The 21,535-nt window shown below is 54.7% G+C and overlaps 1 protein-coding gene across 1 annotated transcript in view; it reads right to left on the bottom strand.

Annotated features, from left to right (window-relative positions):
• The window catches only part of BCR (BCR activator of RhoGEF and GTPase), a 124,349-nt gene that overhangs the window by 25,449 nt on the left and 77,365 nt on the right, over positions 1 to 21,535 (bottom strand). The window contains exons 6-14 of the mRNA XM_077874484.1: positions 18,794 to 18,854; positions 17,486 to 17,538; positions 15,542 to 15,682; positions 5,302 to 5,423; positions 4,041 to 4,209; positions 3,373 to 3,492; positions 2,477 to 2,552; positions 978 to 1,082; positions 258 to 332 (exon numbers count right to left, since the gene is read on the bottom strand). Of these exons, the coding sequence (XP_077730610.1) occupies positions 258 to 332; positions 978 to 1,082; positions 2,477 to 2,552; positions 3,373 to 3,492; positions 4,041 to 4,209; positions 5,302 to 5,423; positions 15,542 to 15,682; positions 17,486 to 17,538; positions 18,794 to 18,854 (922 nt within the window). The remainder of the gene's footprint in view (positions 1 to 257; positions 333 to 977; positions 1,083 to 2,476; positions 2,553 to 3,372; positions 3,493 to 4,040; positions 4,210 to 5,301; positions 5,424 to 15,541; positions 15,683 to 17,485; positions 17,539 to 18,793; positions 18,855 to 21,535) is intronic.

Raw genomic sequence — 21,535 nt, 5'->3', positions numbered from 1 at the left:
CCAGACTGTATTTTCCTGTCTGAAGCGGACTCCAGTGCCTGCAATTACAAGACCTGCCTGCAGGGGGCAACTCAGCGACTCACACGTCTGGTCCAGAGACCAGATACACCCAACAGTCTGCGCTGGGTGTCAACTTGCACAGGACCTCACAGCGTTAAGGGTTGAAGGCATCTGATGATAATTTGAGCTATGACCCTGGTTCCTTGCAGCTTCCAGCTCAGGGCCCTGCCACCTTCCTCCCCAAACCAGCCACTTACTTGAACTCTGCTTAAAGCCGGTGGCGGAATGGACGATGACATTCAAGAACCCGTACAGCCCTGGAGATTCATCATCTGTGCAAGAGAGCAAAGAGGTGAGCATCTGTGCTCCTGAGAGAGGGAGGCATGTGATGCACTCTGCTTCAAACATCAATCTGCAGGGGAGCACCACGTGACTGCCATTTGCTCAGCACGGGGCTGGGTGATGTCACGAACCAGAAACCTATCCACTGTCTCAGGGACCCTGGGATCTGAGTTGGGTTCACAACATGGGCAGACCAATGACTGAGCTGAAACATAATAAGGTTCCCAGGACAGAAAAGGGGAGGAGTGGCATGTGATATGGATGTTGTGCATATATGTGCATGTGCACAAGCATATATACCTGTGAGTGGAAATGAGTGTACACAATGTGTGCGCGAATGAACGCAAAATGCACCATGACCAAAGGTGTGGGTGGGAGGCAGCTGGCTGAGGGCACAGAGGAGTGGGACCAGACCCAGAGCCCAGAGGGTCTGAGATGTGTCGTGTGATCAGCACAAAGCTATGGGTCTCCTCAACCACCCAGTAGCTGGGGACAGACCAGCCCTGACCCATCCCATCCACTCCTGGGAAGGCCAAGAGGCCCTAAGCAGCACACACATTCCTTCGAGAACCTCATGGCCCCAAACACAGTGCTGACATCAGAAAGGGACAGCAGCCCTTGGGAGGACAGCCCACCTTCTTTGTTGATGGTCAGTGGAATGCTGTGGACGGTCTGAAGTTTGACACACGAATTGGTCAGCATCTGCAGCTCCACAGATGTTAGGGAGAAGCTTTTGAAACCTGAGAGGGCAGAACCCAGGCGTATCAACCAGTCTGCACGGCTCCTTGGACCCCTGGGGACACTTGGAGGGTATCCTCTGATGGCCCTGCCCAGGACCTTCCCCGCACGCTAGTGATGAGCGGTGGTGGCCAGGAGGTGGCGACCTGCTCCCAAGGGAGGAGCTGGTAAGTGGCCAAGCAGGCGTGGCCTTGGCCAAGGCTTGCAAATCCAAGAGCTGGCCTGCTACCTGAGAACAGGGCAACTGTGAGAGGGTGACCTGGAGCATTTTCCCGTGGGGCATCCCCACACAGAGACCTGCCATAGCCGTGCCCTGCACTTTGCTAATGAGGGCACTCGTCTCTCCACCAGGCAAGGAAAAGGGGCTTACTTCCATTACAGCACTGAGCAGGGAATAGATGCTGCCATGCTGCAAATGGTTGGGGTCTGAACCCCGGGACATGAGCATGGGCGAGTGGCAGGCATCAGCCATCAGCGCTGCCAGGAAGACCCTGTGCCCCAGGATGCAGGGGGGAAATGGCTCAGCACGGGAAGGATGATAAACCTGGGGGGACAGGAGCTCAGGACAGGGTGGACGTGTGAGGCGCTCCCAGCCGAGCTGGGACACAGTGCTCCCCGCCTGGCTCTCACTGCAGACACTCTCAGAACAGTGGCACACACAGCGCACCTCGGAACCTCTGAGCCAGGATGGCTCAGGAATCTAGAACCATACAGCTGGTGCGCAGACGAGGGACCCAAGCAGCTGTACCCCAGGACTTTCAGCAGAGCCTGCCTGCCCACCTGTCTGAAGACTGTCAGACAGGACCAGGGGCAGCTCTGAGCTCAGGAGAAGGAGACAACTGCTAAGAGAGGGAAGCACCCAGGGACTGGAATATTCCAGAGAGGAGGGAGCACCCTCTCCTAAGGGTGATCAGGTGCTGGCTCCTTGGGCAGGGAGTGGGGCCAGCACCATGTGGCTGCCCAAACAGGTCCAGCCAAGGGCCCCTTTGGCATCAGCACCTGCTGGGGGGTGGGGAAAGCCTGGGTGGGGCAGACAAGGGCACAGGGGACTACGGGGGGGGGGGGTAGGTCAGTGCCACGATAGGGAGTTTCAGGAGGCAGGTGGGGAATTTAGGGAAGGCATTGCAAGAGAGGGAGAGTTCACAGAAGGTCAGAAAGCAGGTGGGAGTGATGCATAAGGAACGTGGGGGAGGGCCTAGGAAAGGGGCACAGAGGGCAGGGCCCCAGGAAGAGCTCCTGTCCAATACATTTTCTGAATCAGAGTTCCACATAGCATCTCAGTCAGATAAGAGCACTGCCGCCCAGCCCCTTGGGAAGAAAGAAAAGGCTTGAAACCCCAGGAGGAGATGAATATCCAGCCCTGAGGTTCCAGGTCTCTCATGCAGATGCCACTTACACTTCTTCTGCTGCTCTCGGATGTTCTCCCTCCACTCAGCACGCTCATAGTCAGATGAGATGAGGAACGTGTAACTCTGGGGGGCGAGGAGAATACACTCTGGTTGCCTCCACTCTGGCTCAGGCACCGCTCCCTGTCACTGTCCACGTGGAGTCCTGCAGTACACCCCTCCAGGGCACATGTACCTTGGTGCCAGGGGCCGGCAGGAGCCTGGTGGTTGAGTGTGCTCACAGCTTGGCTTGTGCTTCTGGCACTCTCTACCCTTCCCGCCAGCTGGGCTCTGGGCCACAGATCCCGTGCCCTGTGCAGCTCCACCTCTGGCACTAGCCCCCTGCCTGGACTGCCTAGGCCAGGGCAGGACACGTTGTGGCTTAGAGCCACAGAGAAGGTTAGCAGGTGGGATCTGCAGAGGTGAGGGCCGATGCCACCCAGGCCACCTTGCATCCAACACACAAGCCCTGAGCTGTGTCTCAGAGACAAGGCTCCCACAGAACCCACCAGCTGCCCCTCTAGGCTGCACACTGACAGCTGTGTGATGCCCACAGAGGGAGAGGCCCGGGCTCCAGACGGCACCAGGAACCAGATCAGGAGAGAAGGTACCTGTCAGGCCCACAAGGTCCCTGGACAGAATCCCTGTACCGAGGGCTGGGTCTGCACAAACGTGCGAACCCCCCCTCCCTGTTCAGACTTGTTGGAGACCCTGCTATCTCCCAGCTACCAGTCAATTTGGGGGCTTCAACCTGAAGCCCGGGTTAGAGGAATACACGGGCCTAGATGTGCTGCACCAAACCGGCCCCTCTTGGCACGTGAATGCACCCCAGAGGAAAAGGGCTGCTGTTGTTGAGGCTGCACAGGAGCCAGGGGACACAGGCAGCGGGACTGCGGCAGGTGCTCACCTTGCCATTGCGGCTGTGTACTCTGAAGGCCATGCTGGGGGACATGAGCAGGAGCAGCGACTCCTGCTCCGACAGCTTCTTCTTCAGCCGCTCGATGGCCTTGCTGCCCTTGTTTGCCCTCTGTTGGGAGAGGCCACATGGTCATGTTCTCATTCTGGGGGCCCAGGGCTACCCCCTCCTGCCTGTCTCATCCCCACAGCTCCCAGAGCCTTCCTTAGCCTGCATGGTTTGTAGTGCAGAGGCCAGCAGGTGCGGGAGGGGAAGAGCCCGTCCTGCTAAGCCCATCTCAGCTGGGCAGCCCTGAGCCGAAACCCTATCTCCTGGGGACCGACTTTACCTGTGGCCACGGCATGGTGCCTGCTCTGGCTGGGCACTGTTCCTCAAGTCTTGTAAATCTTTCCAGAAACAACCAGGCAGCTGCCCAGGGCAGTCCAGAACACCTAGAGGGGCTGATCCCCCTATTTGGGACTCTCTGCCCATCAATGTAGCCAGGTACCTCCTGCATCCCATGTGCTGGATGGCTGGCTCCAGGCCTGACAGCAGGCTCGTAGGGCTCCCAGCTGGTCCCAGAGGCCAGAAGTGGGTCAGGTACCCAGATACTCATATGCGATGGGTTGATGCCACGCAGGCTGCAGAGCCTAGCCTTGCTCCTTCCCAACTGGTCTCACCTTCTCTCTCTGGATATCATTCTTGATCTGGGATATCTTGATCTTCATGGCATCCAGCTCCTCGTCCAGCACCAGGGGGATGTTGGGAGCCGCCTCTGACTCATCCACCGTCTGGAAGCTGAGATCCGTGAGGGGGATGTACCACTTGCAGTCATACTGCTGGGTTTTGCTGGGTGAGGAAGCAGCACATTAACACACTGACTGTTTTCCTTTGCTAAACATCACCATTCTCAGGAGCTGGAAAAGCCTAAGTTTGAGGCTTGCAGTTTACATGACCTTAAAACCTAGCTTGTGGTCCATGAGACAGGCTGGCATAAGGCCATCGGCAGACACTGGTGACCCAGCCCTCAGCCCTGATAGCCCCTAGAAATGCACACTCTGCGTGCGTGACTTAGGCCTGATCCACCATATCCTGGGTTGATGGTAGTGGCTCACAGGTTCCCTGACATGGGAGCACAGCAGGGGCCTCACGGACAGGGCTGCAGATACCCCCAGAGCTGTAGAGTTTGAGAGGCTACAGATCTACCAGGTAATCCACTGCCTCAGAAGGGGAAACTGAGGCTCTCTTCCGAGGTGGCTGTTTAAACCTGCTCAGTACGGTAATGGCAGAAAAGGGGAAAGAACCCAGTTCTAATTTTTCCCAACATGACTTCTTTCTTCCATTCCAGCTGGTACAACGAGTGGTCTGATCTTCAAGAGGAGGAGGAGGAGAAGGAGAGTGTGTGTGTGCACGTGCGCGCGCGCGTGTGTGTGTGTTGGGGGAGGTGGGTTGCAGCCTAGGCTGAGAATAATCTAGTAGCTCTTACCAGGTCTGGGGAGACCAAGTACAGGAATGGTTTAGTGATGCCACCCCCTGTTCGCTCACTTGCCAGCCTTCACCAGACCCTGCAGCTCCCTGAACTGTCACTTTCTCTTCCTGGGTCATGACGTAACAGTCTCCCAATAGTACCCCATCAGGGGGTTCCCCTTCCACTCTCTAGGAGGTGACAGGGCAGTCACTGATCCTGACCTAGACCATCCCCAGGTTGTTCACCCTAGGAGTTTAACCCTGTCCTTTAACCCTGAGCCTGGCATCATAGCCAGCTGGAAACAACGTAACTCAAAGTGATCTGGCCACACAGTTATCGAATTTTTCAGCCTCACTGCACAAGGAAAAAAAAAAAAAGCTAGGTTTCTTTCATCTATGAAACCATCCCTGTTCCCCTCCACTGGCCCCAAGATCCTCCCCACACAGTGGGATGGGTGCCCTGTGGTCACTCACCCTCCACTCTGCTTCTTGAGCTTGGTACAGAGGAGCAGGTCAGTGAACAGGAAGACGTGGCGCAGCTTGCGGGCCCCCTCCACCAGCTCCACCATGAAACTGTCCTTCAGCAGCTGCCGGTGCTGTGGGGTGGAGCGAGGGCTCGAGTTGGGGTAGCAGGCCAGCGGGGGTGGGGTGGGGTGGGGTGGGCAGGCCTTCACTGCTTTAGCCTCCCCCTGTCTCAGCAAACACACACACTACACTTTCCTCTGTTCAGCAAAGTTTCTTGGGTGGTTGGCCTGTGGAGGAGGATGAGTGGACAGGGTACCAACTACTGGCTTGGAGGCTGGGGAGGAGGATGCTACAGCTATGTCAATGGTCTGCCAGGAAAATGATGGCAGGAAACTCCTATGAGCAGGGCAGTCCCTGCCTCCGTGGGGTGGGGCAGCAACTGGAGACCCAAAATGGGTAAGAGGCCAGCCATGTGAGGGACATTTTCACAGAAGGACTATCACAACACAGGCCCACAGCAAGAAGAGCTGGGAGCCCCAGGCATAGACAGGGCAGCCTGGTGAGCAGGGAGGAGGCAGGCCCAGAGAACTCCAAAAAGGGGATGCCCAGCAGGCATGGAACAAGCTGGGCTTAGTTCAGACAGCAGCAGGAGGTCGGGTGGGGGGCCCACAGCTGGGACCTCATGCTCTGGGCTTCCTCAGGTCGGTGCCCACTGATGGGCAGCAGCTCACAGAGGATGCCTGGATACCTGTAGCCTAGGTCTGAGGTGACCTGCCAAGGACCCTGTGGATCTAGACTGAACAGGGGGATGGGAGGCACTAGTCTGCCAGCAAGCCATGTGCCCCCGCACCTAGGTGCTTCATCTAAAAGACCAGAACACTCCCACTGGCTCACCCAGCTCCAGGGGCTGCTGAATGGCACACCAAGGTAAGTCAGTAATTCATCTGAAAAAGAGCGCCTGGCACCTCATGAGGGTCAACGCTGTGGCATGGCAAGGACACAGACAAGATGAGAGGCTGACGTGGCGAACGTTCCCTTTCCCCGTGCACATTCCAGGTGTGCTGTGGGAACACATGGCCTCATCACCGGATGTAATCCCCACAACATGCTGTAGGCAGGTCCTTATGCCCATTTCACAGATGAGAAATGGGAGCCTCAGAGAGGTTTTCCACCAATCCCAGGCAGCAGAGTGAGTGAGCAAGCAAAGATACTCAGCAGTCTCTGTCGGTAGGAACTCACAAGCCCATGGAAGAGACCAGATGCTTAGCGGGAACCTAGCCACCCTGGCTTCAGGGAAGGCCCCCCCGAAAGGGTGATACCCCACTCCTCACTGTGATGGCCAGAGAAGGGCCTGGAGGATCAGGTACATGCACTGGAGTGGGTACAGATCCACAGCATCTCCCCAGCTTGAGGTATCTCCATCCCCCCATTTGCTTGGTAGGCCCACACGCCTGGCTCTGCTGCCACCTACAGTTTTAGAGTCCTCTCACGGAGCCTCTGCCTCCGTGAACTCTCCGATATTCTCTGCAAGAGCTGGAGCCAGGAGATCTACCCCAAAAGCAAGAGTATCCTGGGCTGAGCCCCAACATTCCCAGGTGCAAAGGCCACACGTCACTGTCACATTCAGCTCAGCTCACAAAGGCCAGCTGGCCCCTGGCTCCAGAGAGCAAATGATTTAAACGAGAGAGTGTAAGTGGAAGGGCTGGAAGGCTGCCTGCGTGCTGAGCCCATGACTCATCGTCACTCACCCTCTCCCCACCTGCCATGGGCAGACAGCCCACCTGGCATTGGCACTCACGGAAGCAAGAAAGTGTGTGCACCTGGAGCAACGTCCACACAGAACTGGAGACCCTGGAGCAAAATCTAGGGCAAGCCTGACTGCTGGGTCCTCATCAGGGAGCAGGTCTGTGAAGGCTCCTGGGACCCTGAAGTCCCAGGGGAATGAAGAGATGCCTCTTCAGCAGGGACACAGCAGAGGGTCCTCCAGCCCAGCGGGCAGAAGGGACCTTCTGTGAGGGGACACAGATCCTGCCTCCATACAAAGGGGCTGAGCTTCTGGCTACCACCAGCAGAGGGCCCCCTCCATCCAGCTCAGCAGTGGACTCATCCCCTCTGCCAGCAGGTCAGAAGCAGCCAGAGTCCCAGCAGCGACCACCCTCCACCCCTCAGCCAGCTCACTCTCTCTCCCTGCAAGGTCCTGTTGCTCACACATTCTGCTGAAGTGGCACATTCATCCTCCACAAGACCACTGAGTGTTATCCTGGTGCTTGTGGCAGCCCACACACCTGCCCTGCTGTGTCGAGAGGACACATGTCTGATTGTGGGGAGCACATACGCCCCCTGGGGCTCAGACTGCAGCCATGGGAGGCTCTGATAGGCAGACTCTGTTTTGTGCTGTGACAGTGAACTCCCTCCCAGTAAACTCTTGCCTGTGCAAATCCTCATCTAAGAGAAGCCTCAAAGCCAAGGGGGTCCCAACACTTCCTGGCCAGCGGACTGCCTGCAAAGTATCCCAGTCTAGCCCTGCTCTGTGCCACGCTCTATCTTGAGGGCTGTCCAGGGCACATGGGTCATGCATGTCACCGCTAACCCTCACAGTTGCCGTCCCTCCCGAGGACACACTGAGCCTTGCTTCTGAACTCCAGCCCACCCTGGGGCCTTCCAGAGTGCCCAAACAGAAAATAGCCAGCAAATGGGCAGACCCCAGGAAAATAGCTCTCAACTATGACACCGGCAGATCCACAAAGGGAGCCTGGACCCTGGCAGAGGGGCCAGAGTCAGGGGAGCAACAGACCAGCAGGTGAGGGGAGAGGAAGGGAGAAGGGGTCCAGGCATCACATGGTCTCTGTCCACATTTACCCAGGCCCAGGGGTGGTCCTGAGGCACAGACTCTTAAGGCTGGTGGTCCCACCCTGACGCATAGTTTAGGGCCCTGACCCCTGGGCAGATGCCTCCTGTTGGCTCTGGAGGTCAGCTGGCCTGGTCCTGGGCCTGCTCTGAGCCCAGCCTGAAGCCCCAGGCTGAGGAGGGATCCTTGCTGCTGAGGCCACATGAAGAAACAGCAACAAATCCCTATCTGCACAGACACCACTTCAGGAAAGAGAGAGGCCAAGGATAGATGATTGGAGAGGAGGACAGAAATGAAAGGAAGGATGGAGATGCTGCAGGCCCAACAGCGAGTTTGTGAGGGGCTGCTCTGCCCTTTCATTGAGGTATTCGAGGGGCTGCTGGGCCCTGTGGCCATCACTTGAGCCTCCTCTCAGAACCCCGGCTTCTGCAGGGACACCCTGCCAGCCCACACAGGACCAGGGTAGAGCTGGGAGGCCCATGCCTGCCCAGGAGATGCCCCTCTTGTACATGCTCACCACCCTGGTCTCCAGCACCAACTTCTGGTGAGGCCCACCTGTCAGGTCCTCCAGGGGACACAGGGAGGGCTGCACTGGGTCACAGCCTCAACCCCATAGCACTGTGGGTCATGATCTAAAGATGGCGTGAAGTCCCTTTGCCTCAGCATTTCATGCAGAACCAATACCCCTGGGTAGAGCTGTAAGAGAGACCCGGAACCTGATGGACCCAGGATAGGGTAGCACCATACTTCTTGGGGTCTATGAGACAGTGACTCAGAAGAGCCAGACTGTTGGGGCCACAGGAATGTGTTCATATGGAAGAGCATCCATGTGTTTCTGTGTCTCTTTATTTGTGTGTTCCTGTTAGTGTATGGGTCCCGATCTGTGTGTGTGTCTCCGTGTATGTTTTCCTGTGTGTCCCCCATGTATACACATCTCTGTGTCTCTGTGTCCTCGTGTGTGGATTATGCTCCTGTTTCTGTATGCTGTGCTTGGTTTCCGTGTCCCTGTGTGTCTTCATGTCCTGTGTGTCCACTGGTATATGTCCCCATGTCCCTCTGCAGGTATGTATGTGAGTGTATCCCTCTGCACGTATGCATGTGCATGTCCCTGTGTATATTACAGTGTGCCCCCTCGTGTGTGTTGTGCTGTGGAGCAGTGATGGTGGTGGGGAAGGCACTCCTTTGGGGAGTTCCCCTACCCTGACATCTCAGGTGGGGAACATCTGCTTAGAAGGGACAACAACTGTCTCCTTGAAAAGCTGACATGCCCCTGCCAGGGAGTGAGGTGTCTGGAGCCGCCTCACACCTTCCCTGTCTGCAGCCACCCTTCTCTCTTCTCTCTGCGGTGATAATGCTGCCTCAGCCACCTCATTTCTCTGAGCTTCAGGTGCCTTAAAGATAAGATGGGATGCAAACACCTGCCTGGTGGCATTTTTTAGAGGATTAAATGAGCCCACACGGGGCTATTAGCTACCATAAGCAAAGTCCTCTGCGGGTACAGGCCCTGTTGAGAGTTGCCCTGTCATGGGGCCTCTCAGACTTCAAGAATGACTGGGGTTTTTTTTCCATCACCTCCATTTCTATAGACAAGGAAACTGAGGCCAGTGAGGTTACATTATGTATCCACGGTCTTCTGAAGAGGGGCGCCTTCTTCCCCGAGGCTGGCCAGCCTCCCCCAGCTGTCACTGCCTCCAGACAGAGCCCATCCAGGGAAGACCCGATTGGAAGAAATGCACAGTTATGAATGGATGCTTGTGTCCACCCCAGAATTCATATGTTGAAGCCTTAACCCCTAATGTGACAATATCCAGAGGCAGGGCCTTTGGGGGGTGATTCCATGAAAGTGGGACCCCATGATGGGACTGGTGCCCTTCGAAGAAGAGGAAGACAGAGATCTCTCCACATGCAAGCTGTGATGAAAAGCCATGGGGGTATGCGGTGAGAAGGTGGCCATCTGCAAGCCAGGAAACAGGCTCTTACCAGATCCTGAGCATGTTGGCCCCCTGACCTTGGGACTCCTGGCCTCCAGAACCGGGAGCAATGAAAGCCTGTTGTTTAAGCCCCTACCCGACCGCACTTAGTGACAGCCGGTGGACAGTGAAACACACACACAAAGAAGCCAGAGACCACAGTTCCATGGAGGGGGTGCTGGGGCGTTTCCTCAGGTACAGGGACTGGAGTTCAGTGATAGACCAGCAGGGCCTGGCCAGTTGAGACCAAGAACAGTTGCCAGGGAGGGCCCCGGTAGGGGTGGAGAGAAGAAGAGGGAAGATGGCCAAAGCATGGCCCAGTGAGGCACCAGGTGCTGGCTGAGGGTGTCCTGCTTGGCTCCAAGCATGGGCAAATTCAGCAGTTCTGGCCTTGGAGGAGGCTGGCAGCCCGAGCCCCCAGTGCATGGTCTGAAACGGGATAGCTGGCTGCGTGCAAGTGGCCCGGCGGACACTGCCTATCAGAGCAGCCCTGGCTGTGGGGTAACTCAGTGGGATCTGGAGGTTCAGCAGGTGAAACAAGTGTCCCCAAAATGACACCTGCAGCCGAGTGTGCACCGAGGGTCCTGCTTGACCCTCCTGCCCTCACACCTGTTCTAGGGCTCTCAGCACCTGGCTAGCTGGCCTCCCCGCAGAACACACCTGCACTCCCTGGTCCCTGAAACAGCCTCTTGTTTCCCATGCCCTGGAGAGACGTTGTAAGACAACCAATCTGGGGGGATGAAGTCAGAGCATGATGTGGCCCCAAAGGGGCAGGAACCTGCTGGGTGGAGGGAAGGGTGAGCCTGGGAAGCACACTGCTCATTCACAGCAGTAATGTTCACTGAGCACTTGCTGGGCGCTGGGCCCTGTGCAGAGAGGGCTTCATAGAACATCTCTTACTCCGTAGAGGTGTCCTTGGCGGTAGGTTCCAGCTCCACCACTTCTTGGAGAAGAAAAGGCTCACAGAGTTAAGTAACATGCTCAAGTTCCTGGAGAATCAGAACTTAGGCCCAGACAGGTTGAGAACTCACACTCCATCTGCAAATGTTTACAAAGGGTTGAGAAAAGGCCTAGACATGGAGTACTGGCCACTTATGGGGCCCCCATGTGGTGGATGTCCTTTGAAACTGTGGACAGCATGTGGCCTAAGCTCACTCCTATCCTTGCTCACAGGTGACCAAGCTGGTGCTTAGAGATGGGTGGCATTGCTGAGGTCACACACTGTGTCAGGTGGCACTGGGAACCCCAACCCCTCTTCTGTCTTCACCTCCACCCCCTTTCCACAGCATCCCTTGTAAACTGCCACAGGGTCTGAAGTTTCCAATTCTTTAATCCAAAGCAAGAGCCCTCCCTTCTCCTCTGCTTGAACCTCACCACCTCTAGGCTTCAGCCTGCACTGGTGACATTTCCCCAGTGGCTCCTATTTGGCCTGCCCACCTGCCTTCTGCTAGGGGCACCTGAAACCTGGGTAGAGAATGGCTCCACATAAAGGTTGGCTCTTGGGAAACAAAACACCCACACAGGATCATCCCATTTGCCTCCCAGCCGAGCTGGGGATGCCAGGCAGCACATGGTGTGGTGCTAAGAACAGACAGACAGGCAGCCACATGGGGAAATCAGCCAGCAGTGTAAAATTAATTCAGCTCAATGAAGGAGCAGCACCCATTAGCCCACAGGACCCAGGTCTGGGAACAGACTACGCCAGCAGGACTTCTTGGTCCTGACCAGTTCCTGGGAGGCTGAGAAGGGTGTCCTCCTGGGAAGGACCTGCCGCTCACGGCCCCTGGGGTGCTAGGGCCAGGATACAGGCTGGTGAGAGCCTCTGCCAGCCACAGTTCAGAGTCAGGGAGGCACCTGTAATGCTGCCAAAGTCAATCTACCTCAAAGAGGACAGCCCTGGAGCTGTGGGGACTGGGCCTGTTGGCCCCACTCAGGGCTCACACTGGGGCCTCTCCACAGTGCTCCGACTTAACCCAGGCTGAGCAGGTGGAGATGGGCCACCTGGGACTGTGGGGAGACCTCCAAACACCCAGGCCAATAGAGGCACCTTTTCTCTCCCTAGAAAACTGCCAGGAGAGCTTGAAACAGGGACACTGCCCACCCCCTTGCCATCACCGCCCTCACCGGCCCCACCACACTCTGAGCAGGAGACTAGTAGCATGCGGAACCAAAGGGGCATGCTTCTCCTTATGACCACCTACTTCCAGGTAGCTCTTTATACAAGGACCGGGGAGGGGTGGAAAGTCCTACCGGTTCAAAGGGATGTGGGGGCATGGGGGAGGGGGCGGTCATAAATCACAACACGCCTGTGGTACACACAGGTGCCAGGGTACACCTGGCCTCACGTCCTGGGTTAGCTACTTAGGGGCTGTGTGACTGTGCGCAGTCATTCAACCTTTCTAAGCCACAATGTCCTTCCTGGAAGATCCCTCTGACCTCACAGAGTCATCAAGAAAACTCAGAAGCCCACTTTCTCTCTCCCTTTGGAAATCTGATATTCAATGTCATATACCAAATTTAGAGATAAAAACATGGGGAAAAAAAATTGGTGCTTCCAAATCTGACCCTCCCCAGCTGCAAATTCTAAAAGGCAGCAGCCTGTAGCTCCCACTCCTCCTGGGACCTGCAGATTCTCTCCTGACTGGTGCTCTAGAGGGTGTTTTCCCACCACCTCCACCAGGGTGCCCACGTGGACAAATCGTCACCCCCTGCTTTTATACAGTCCCTCGGAGGTCTTGAGACCCTTTCTGTCTCACAAAGACCCCATGGAGGGGCCGCAGATCCCGAGTCACTATCCTCAGATTATGGACACTCAGCAAAGAAACAGGGGCCTCCCAAATCAATACCACTGGTAAGGGGTAGGCAGGACTGAACCAGGTTGGGGGACTGCTCTTCCAGCACCCTTTCTACTACACCGGGGACTGTAAACTGGGTTGGGCAGCCTGAGGATAACCCCAGGAAGACGCTTAGGCAGCAATCAGCTCAGAGTTTGAGCACCTGATTGATTAGTGATGTATGCTCCTGGAAGGGTGGGGGCAGGGAGCGTGAGCGTGGGCAACTGTCTGTCATCTTGGGCTGGCTCCCACCTCCCTTACCACACATGGGGCGGAGAGAAGGTGTGTGCGACTCGGACTCACAACCTTTCAGAAGGCACTAGTGTCTCTTTCCTCTTGCAGCTGAGGCACCTGAGTGATCCCTCCTACTGAGGCCAATAGGGCCAGAGGCTGGAGGTGGGGGCATGATGGGTGCAGATAAAAGCCCTTGTCCTCACGAAGAGCCTGGTCCCCACACACTCCCTGCTTGGTTGCGCTGAGACACTGACTGTGGGTCAGCGTGGTAACAGATGCAGGACCAGGGCTGGGCTGCCAGCTCCCAGGTAGCATTTGATTTTCCTCAATTCCCTAGGGTAGCTGCCTCCATCGATCTGAAGAGCAAGATGGTATTTCTCCCCGGGGATCCTGAACAGCTGAGTCTGCCGTCAGCACCGTATGAAAAGCTGGGAGAAAAAGGACTCACGCATTTGCTTTCCAAGAGGACAGCACTCTCATAAGAGAACAGCCGGCAAAGGAGAAAGAGCAGGTGTCCTAGGAGGGAAGAGTGAGCTGGGCACAAACCCACTAGGGATAAGGAGTCTGAGCAGAGGCAAATCCCACATGTGTTGAGGGAGGCCAAAGCTTTGCACTCCTTCAGAGTCCCTCAGCCAGGCATGAGGCTGAACCAGGGGCAAGGCCCTGTTGTTGCTCCAGCAAAGGAGATCTGAACCCCACCACCCCACCACCCCCAGGTTCCAGACATCCGACAACAGGGTGTGGAGGCCCTGGGAGGTGCTGGGGACCCACTGCTGCCTTCCACGAGCTCAGAGACTGCTTCTGTTTGCCCACTGGCAGGGCTCTTGCCATAAATTGTGCCCTTTGGGTGCCCAGGCACCCAGCACGGTAGGCTGAGTTCCCACCCTGTTGTAAAAAGGAGGAACAGGTCCAGGGAGGAGGAGAAAGCACAGTCCAAGCCCTGTGGTGGGTGAGTTCACAGTGATGCTGGCACTGGGTCTCTATGTCGGCCTGGCTCCAGGTCCAAACAAACCTGGAGGGTGGACTAGAGGGACACCTCACTCTTCCTTGGCCCTTCCGGCCCAGGGTTACCAGGAAAAATCTGACCAAGCCCTTTGCTCATGGTCAAGCCTGATGAGACTCTGGGCACATGGGAGCTTTCTGCTCAGCACTCAGGTACCACTTTCCAAGGAAGAGCAGGGGGGACAGATCTGAGAGGGGCCTGCCTGCCAGCCCAGGTGGGAGGAAGAAAGGAAACCCTAATGCTGGGAGGGTGAGCCCTCAGTGCCGAGCACCTGGCATATGAACCGGAAGAAGGAGGAGGAAGTGGCTTTCAGGGGCAGCTATGTCGGGCTACCGTGTCCTGCCTGGGTCATATAGCTCCTGTCCCTGCACAAGCCCCCAGAGGCAGCAGATCAGCCTACCTCACCTGGGTGTTGCTTCTGATAATAGATGCTCTCACCTGTGCCAGATGCCAGCCTCCCTGATTGATGCAGCTCTGCTCTCTCACTAAGTGCTGCCCACTCAGGACAGCACCTGCCTACTGCCTCCCTGGGCCCCTCCCAGCAGGGTCAGAGGCAGCAGGGGCCACCAGGGCGGGCTGGGTCATGCATTCTCAGCCCCTCTGTTCACTACCATCTTATTAATGATGTGCAGGAAGATAAAAACCAGGGGTGGCTGTCAGGGAGGGGGGGAAGGGAGGGAGGAGGAGGAGGAAGGAGAATCCTTGGAGCTGAAGACAAGCAAGCCCACAAACATCATGTACTTCCGTTTTAAATCCTTAAATCTGGTCACACGGGTTTCCCACAATATCCAGAAGTTTGCATTACACCACTTTGCTTTTACCGAAGATCTACGTTAGTACTTGTTTTCAGTAACTAAAATAAATCTGAACACCGTATTTGCTTTTACAAAGGGTAATGGCTTTTCCATTTTACACCATTCAGTTTACAAAAGACTTCATAGGAATAATCTACCTTCAGGTAGCAGGGGAAACCTGGAACTGTTTTTTAATGAGAGAATAATACTCAGGAAGAACTATGTTGTTCCAGGTAGACAAAATGACATTCTCTTTCTGATGGGTATTCTCAGCTGGGGACCCCAAGATGACAAGGCTGTAGGAGAAAGAAGGGGTGCCCTGGACACGACCCACCACACAGGAAAAAGAGGTGGCCAAGTGAGGCGAGCAGCCCTGCAACTCCACCCTGATGCCCCACACAGAGGATCGGGTCTTACCCTGCGAGGGTCAAGGACCCTAAAAGGTAACACATTTTCTGTGTTAGGCTGAACAGCAGGCAGTCTGTTGAGGACCAAAAAGGGGCTCCAACTTGCCCCTGCCTAGTGGGGCAGGGTGGCAAAGCCAGACCATCCCCAGCCTCGCTCACCTCTCCCTTCTTCACGGTCATGGATTGCCGGCGGGGTGTGATTTCCTCATTGATACTGGACAGGAAGTTCTGTGAGATACGGAGGGCATCCTGCAGCAGAGGGTGGTCAGGGTGGCTGGACGGTGTGTGCTTCAGTAAGTCCTGTGTCAGGCGAGAGAAGACTCAGGTCAGAGAGAGCACAGCCCTGGCACCCACCACTGTGACATTCTGGGCTGGATCACTCCCTGTGGAGGGGGCTGTCCGGTGCACTGTAGGACGTCAGCTCCCCATCCCAGCCTCTAGGCACTAGATGCTGGCACTCCTCCTTTGCAGCTGTAACAAGCAACAGTCTCCAATTTTGCTGCATGTCCCCTAGGGGGCAGAAATGGTCTCGTCCAGAACCACTGGTCGGTGCCAGCCAGGAGAAAGCGCCTGACCTTCCCTGCTCCTCCTGCTTTAGAGAGGAGATGGAAACGTTGACTCCTTCTCCACTAGGAATGCACGCAATGCAATTCGTGCTCAAGGTCAACAGCTCCTTGGTTCAGAGAAACAACTCCCTTTGCTCTCAAATCCCCCCTGTAGAGAACCTGCAGAGATGAAAATAAGCCTGGAGGAAAGCTCTGGTGCCAGTAGTCCCAGAACCCCCATGACACCCCTGGGCCCCTCTGGCTTTTCCCTGTCAGGATGCTCGGAATAGAGACAGAATAAAGGTCTCTAAGACTCCGTCTGATGAGCCACCAGTCAGAGCTTTTTTTTTTTTTTTTTTTTTATAAATGTCATTTTATTTTATTTTTTTGTATTTTATGTATTTATTCATGAGACACACAGAAAGAAAGAGACAGGCAGAGAGAGAAGCAGGCTCCAGGGATCCCTGGGTGGCGCAGCGGTTTGGCGCCTGCCTTTGGCCCAGGGCGCGATCCTGGAGACCCGGGATCAAATCCCACGTCGGGCTCCCGGTGCATGGAGCCTGCTTCTCTCTCTGCCTCTCTCTCTCTCCCCTCTGTGCATTCTCATGGATGAATAAATAAAATCTTTAAAAAAAAAAAAAAAAAAAAGAAGCAGGCTCCATGCAGGAAGCCTGATGCGGGACTCGATTCGGGGTCTCCCGGATGACGCCCTGAGCCAAACGCAGCGCTAAACCGCTGAGCCACCCGGGCTGCCCCAGCCAGAGCCTTCTAAACCATGTCTCTCATCTCCCTCTGAATCGGAGGAGAGGGAGGAATTATGAAATGTGCACTTAACAGAATACGACACAGCTTCAATACTATGGGGCAGAGCTGTTGGGCTAAAGTGGGACACTCTCCAGCACATCAATTTAATGGAAAAAAAAAGGCAAAGTGGGATGATACATAGCACAACGCCTGCATAATTAAAAAAGACGTTCACGTATGTCAGCATGTGTATCAAAGAATCCTTGTGGTGGTGGCTCCTTTGCTGGGAGGAAGCAGGAAAGGAAATGGGAAGCTCACACACTTTTCTGTGACTTGGTTGTAAATTAAAAAAAAAAATGTATGTACAACTTGCCCTAAATATAAATGAATAGGGTCACCTGGGCAGTAGGACTAGGGGCCAATTTGTTTTCCCTGCTGCCTTCAGGAACAGCTCCACTGAGGCAGTGGCCCTCCCCAGGCTCCCTCTCCCCAGGCTAGGAGGCAGTGGTCATCCTTGCAGCCCTGGAAGGCACCTACCCTCTTTGCCCACTCTCCGTCTACCTGGGAGGCCCTGCTTACATGGGACAGGACACTCCCTCCCTGCATCAACCCCTACAAAAGCACTCTGGACACCTTAAGAATCTGCTTTGTTCTCCCCTCACCCCCCTGTGAGCCTCTCATTTCTGCATCTACAATAAATGTGTGTGGCAGGAACAGAGAATGTATGGGTAACACTGACAAATACCAGTGTCAGCCCTGGAGCAACAGAAGCCAAGAACCCCAGAGTGAGAAGGTCCTGGGTGGAGTGACTCACATGCAGGACCAGCGTGCTGCGTGTCACCCGGTCCACAGGCTTGTAGAGCAGGGCTGCAGAGAGACGGGCAGGGTGAGAGGTGGCCACGCATGGAGAAAGCAGCCCCAGACCACCCGCCTGCCTGTCCTTGCTGCAAACGCTGGAGTAGGGGGAGTGGCCCAATCACCGCCCCCCCCCCCCCAACTACTCCACACCCAGTGACAAGGTCAAACCCTGAGCACCTAGAGGGTTGGGCACATGGCTTTGAGCTTCTGATCTGTGACATTAAATGCTGAGTCCAGAGCTACGGGTCAACCCAAGTTGACACCCCTCCCCTGGAGTTGGGCAGCCCACCAGCATCCTGGTGCAGATGGGCCAGCAAGGGTTCCAACCCTGGCAGGGTCTGGAGGGCCTCCTGGGGACAGACCAGCATGTCACTCACAACATCCATCCCTGTATAGTTTAGAGGCCTGATTCCGAGGATGCACTAACTAAATCAGGTGCCGATTTAGCTCTTGGCTGTTTAAGTGTTTTCAGACACCTGGACTCCAGGAGCACAGGAGCCCTGGCCAGCTGTGGCAGCCCCCGCTTCTCCATGAGGATGGCGAGCCCCGTCCGTCACAGGTGCAGATGCTTACACGTCCTGACATACATCAGGAGCATTTCCTCATGTGACTCCCACAACTACTGTAAGACTCGCATTGTTACCTCATTTTATAGATGAGAGACTGAAACTCAGGAGCATGGTGAAGCTCTGCTACCAGAGTCAGAGTCTGCCGTTCTCTCTAAGTGTAACTATTCATGCTATCTTAATAACCAGAACTGAGGGGTGACCTGTCAGTCCTGATCCTGCTTTCTGCCCACAGTGAAGGGGCTGGACACATGGGCCTGGGAGCCTGGCAACTCTGGCTTTCCCCCTGCCTGGCCACTTAGGACCTATGTTCCAGCGGGGTTACTTTTGTTCTAAACCTGTTCTGTCATCTGAAAAAAAGGGAAAATAAAATCCTCCTAACAGGGCTGTTGGGGACAACATGATGACATTTTAAATGCCCAGCAGTGCCTGGTTTCCATGTGTTTGCAAACCCCTACCATCCTTCCTCGTTGCTACTGTTGGTGGAAAGCTGGTCCTGACCACATCCCTCCCCATCCCACCACACCCAGTGCTGTTTTTGCCATGTCTCCGCTCTCACTATTAGAAGTCTGGAGTGGCAAGGGTGCCAGAGGGTGACCCAACCGGGGGCTGTATTTGCTTTTCCAGCAAATGCCCCCTTGGCTCATGGCAGCTATCCCTCTAGGGAGCACGAGGAGGCCTCGGCACAGAGAACTCACTTTCCAAAGAGTTCTTGGTCGTCTGGTCCTTGGCATCCTTGTTGCTTCTGGCTTTCAGGTTCTACAAAGAGAAAAGCACGTTTTCACATGGGACCACTGAGGCAGCATTGATGTGGCAGGAAGTTCTGTGACCAGACACCTTCCACAGAAAGCTCACCCTTCTCTCGCTGCACAAAACCTTATATGAGGCAAGTCTTAGGGGTGTCCTGAACCAAAGCATGAAAGACAGGGTGGGCGGAACACAAGGCCTGCCCTGGGCATGTTGGTTCTCCTGCAACTGTTGACATTTGGGGCTAGAAATTCTCTTACTGTGGAGGCCTGTCCTGTACGCTGTGGGATACTGAGCAGCACTGCTGGCCTCTACCTCTGGGTGCAGCAGCACGCCCTCCCCCTGTTGTGACAATCCAAAATCTCCAGGCATTATTAAGTTGTCTCCTAGAGACAAAATCACACCTGGTCAAGAGCGCCTCTGACACACAGACTCCTATAAAAATGTGGCAAACCTCAGTGTCCTTCCTAAATGTATGGAACTGCTTTCTCAGAGAAGTTAAACAGTGTGCAAGGAAGCTAATGGGTTGGAAAAGCACTCACCTTTGGACATGGCCACGGCGGGACCCCCACCACTGAGACCCACGCCAGGTTCCACCTGCACCCACCCTCTTCTGACTTTGCAAATGTACAGGCATACCGTGGAGATACTGTGGGTTTTCTTCTGGAGCAAGCCATGAAGCGACTATTGCAATGAGGCAAGCTCAGTGAATTTTTTTGGTTTCCTAGTGCCTATAAAAATTATGTTTATAATCTATTAAGTGTTTAATGGCATTAAGTCTAAAAACAATGTACCTACTTTGATTAAAAAATACTCTAGTGCTAAAGAATGCGAACCATCATCTGAGCTTTCAGCGAATCATAATCACTGACCATAGTTCATCACAAAAGACATAATAATGTTTAAAATGTTGCAAGAATTACCAAAATGTGACATAATGAGCAAATGCTTTTGGAAAAATGGCACCTTCAGACTTGCTCAACACAGCATTCCTACAAACCTTCAGTTTGTAAAAAAAAACAAAAACAAAAAAATGCAATATCTGCAAAGTTCAATGAAGGTGAGCCTGTAGTTTCTAACAAACAGGCACTATGATCCCCAAAGGAAAGCAGAGATTTTTGGTGGGTAGGTCATGTTTTCACACAACTGCATCAAAGGCATCACTGATTGAGTCCAAGGTACCAAGAGAAACCAGGATATAAGATTCTGTGTACCTGAAATAATCTCCGGGAAGAAGCTATGGTTAATCCCATTACCAGACTGCTGACCAACAATAAGAAACAGCATGGGGTCCATAAGGGGCTCAGAGATGGCTTTCCCAACCTCTCATGTTGTGGTAAACCTCTCACAACTTAAATCTGTGGTATTTTAAGCTCATTGGGGCCAAATGCACTTTGGTACCTCTCTTGAGAGTTTAACGCCCCTCATAGTGATTACTCCTCCATACACCTGTCTCAGCAATTCCTGAGGGGTGCAGGGGATGAGAGGGGTGTGAGAGCTGAACATGAGCCTCTGCAAGTCAGGTTCCACACTCACGTGGGCCTGGGAGACAGCCCTCACACCACGTGCCTCTGGGCAGTACCATGCACACAAGCATGCAGAGGTAGGTCGAGAAATCCTGCCTCAAAGAATCTGGCTTAATCCCACACTTTACAAATTTAACTTGGTCCCCAGAGGCCCTTTTCCCATAATTCTCAAACATCTATCGTGTGGGAGCTGGCATTCCACAGAACCCAGTTTGGGCAACTCTGGCTTAAGTGGATGCTGCCCTGGCTCATTTTCAGGACTGGGAGGAGATGAGGGGCCACTGCTCTACTGCTCCCTGTCCTAGAGGTAACTGTCCTCCCCAAGCCTGAGCTCTGACCCCTGGAGTGCAACCTCTGCATGGCCTGCTGTTTCTGTTTCCTTTGGCTTCATTTTGCTCCGTCTGGGTGGTTCCAATTTCTCTGGGTCTCTTTTAAAAACATGGGTGGGGAACCAAAGCGGATGCTGCCTAGAAGGGACAAGCTTCATGGAGGGCCAGCTTTCAGTACGTCCCAAAACGCTGTCTCCCTCCCAGTATCCTTGCCTCAGCTCAGAATCCCACTCGTGCATGGTCAGTGGGACCACATGACCCCTGGGTGGTAGCTCACCATTGCTTCCTCCTTCCTCTATAGAAACCTGTGTGGGTGGACTTGAACTTGGCCCCCTCTAACTGTAGCATGCTCTTAAAGGATTAGATCTCTAATTTGTTAAGGTCACTCGGGATTCTGCACCAACATGCCAGCTGTTGGGGTGGGGGGATGGTGGTTTGCTAAGTGAGTGAGCTAAAGAAAGGTGTGGCCTAAATGCTCCAGGCAAAACAGAGCACACAGGGAGGGATGTCTGGAGCCAGCCCAGAACCCTGGGTGCAGGTGGCCTGTTACCAGCAGGCCAGGCAGGAAGTGGGCTCCAGAAGAACAGCCCGGCACCCATTACCACCATGAGAGACCATCAACACCCACGACACACTACCTCTTGCGACAAATTACAAAATGGCACCAAGCCCCCAGAACAAAGCCAGGTATGATAGGGTGTAAGGGAGACCCCACTTATTCCCTTTTTCTAGTTTCCATTTATTTTTCTTATGCTAATTTCTCTCATGGAATCTTTTCACCCAGAACCCTTGTTTGGAGGAGGGAGGGCAAGTCGGAGCTCTGAGGAGCCAGAGGCAT

The sequence above is a fragment of the Canis aureus genome, chromosome 27 (assembly GCF_053574225.1).
Source record: "Canis aureus isolate CA01 chromosome 27, VMU_Caureus_v.1.0, whole genome shotgun sequence".
NCBI lineage: Eukaryota > Metazoa > Chordata > Mammalia > Carnivora > Canidae > Canis > Canis aureus.
This window is presented reverse-complemented; position numbering and strand designations above follow the sequence as displayed.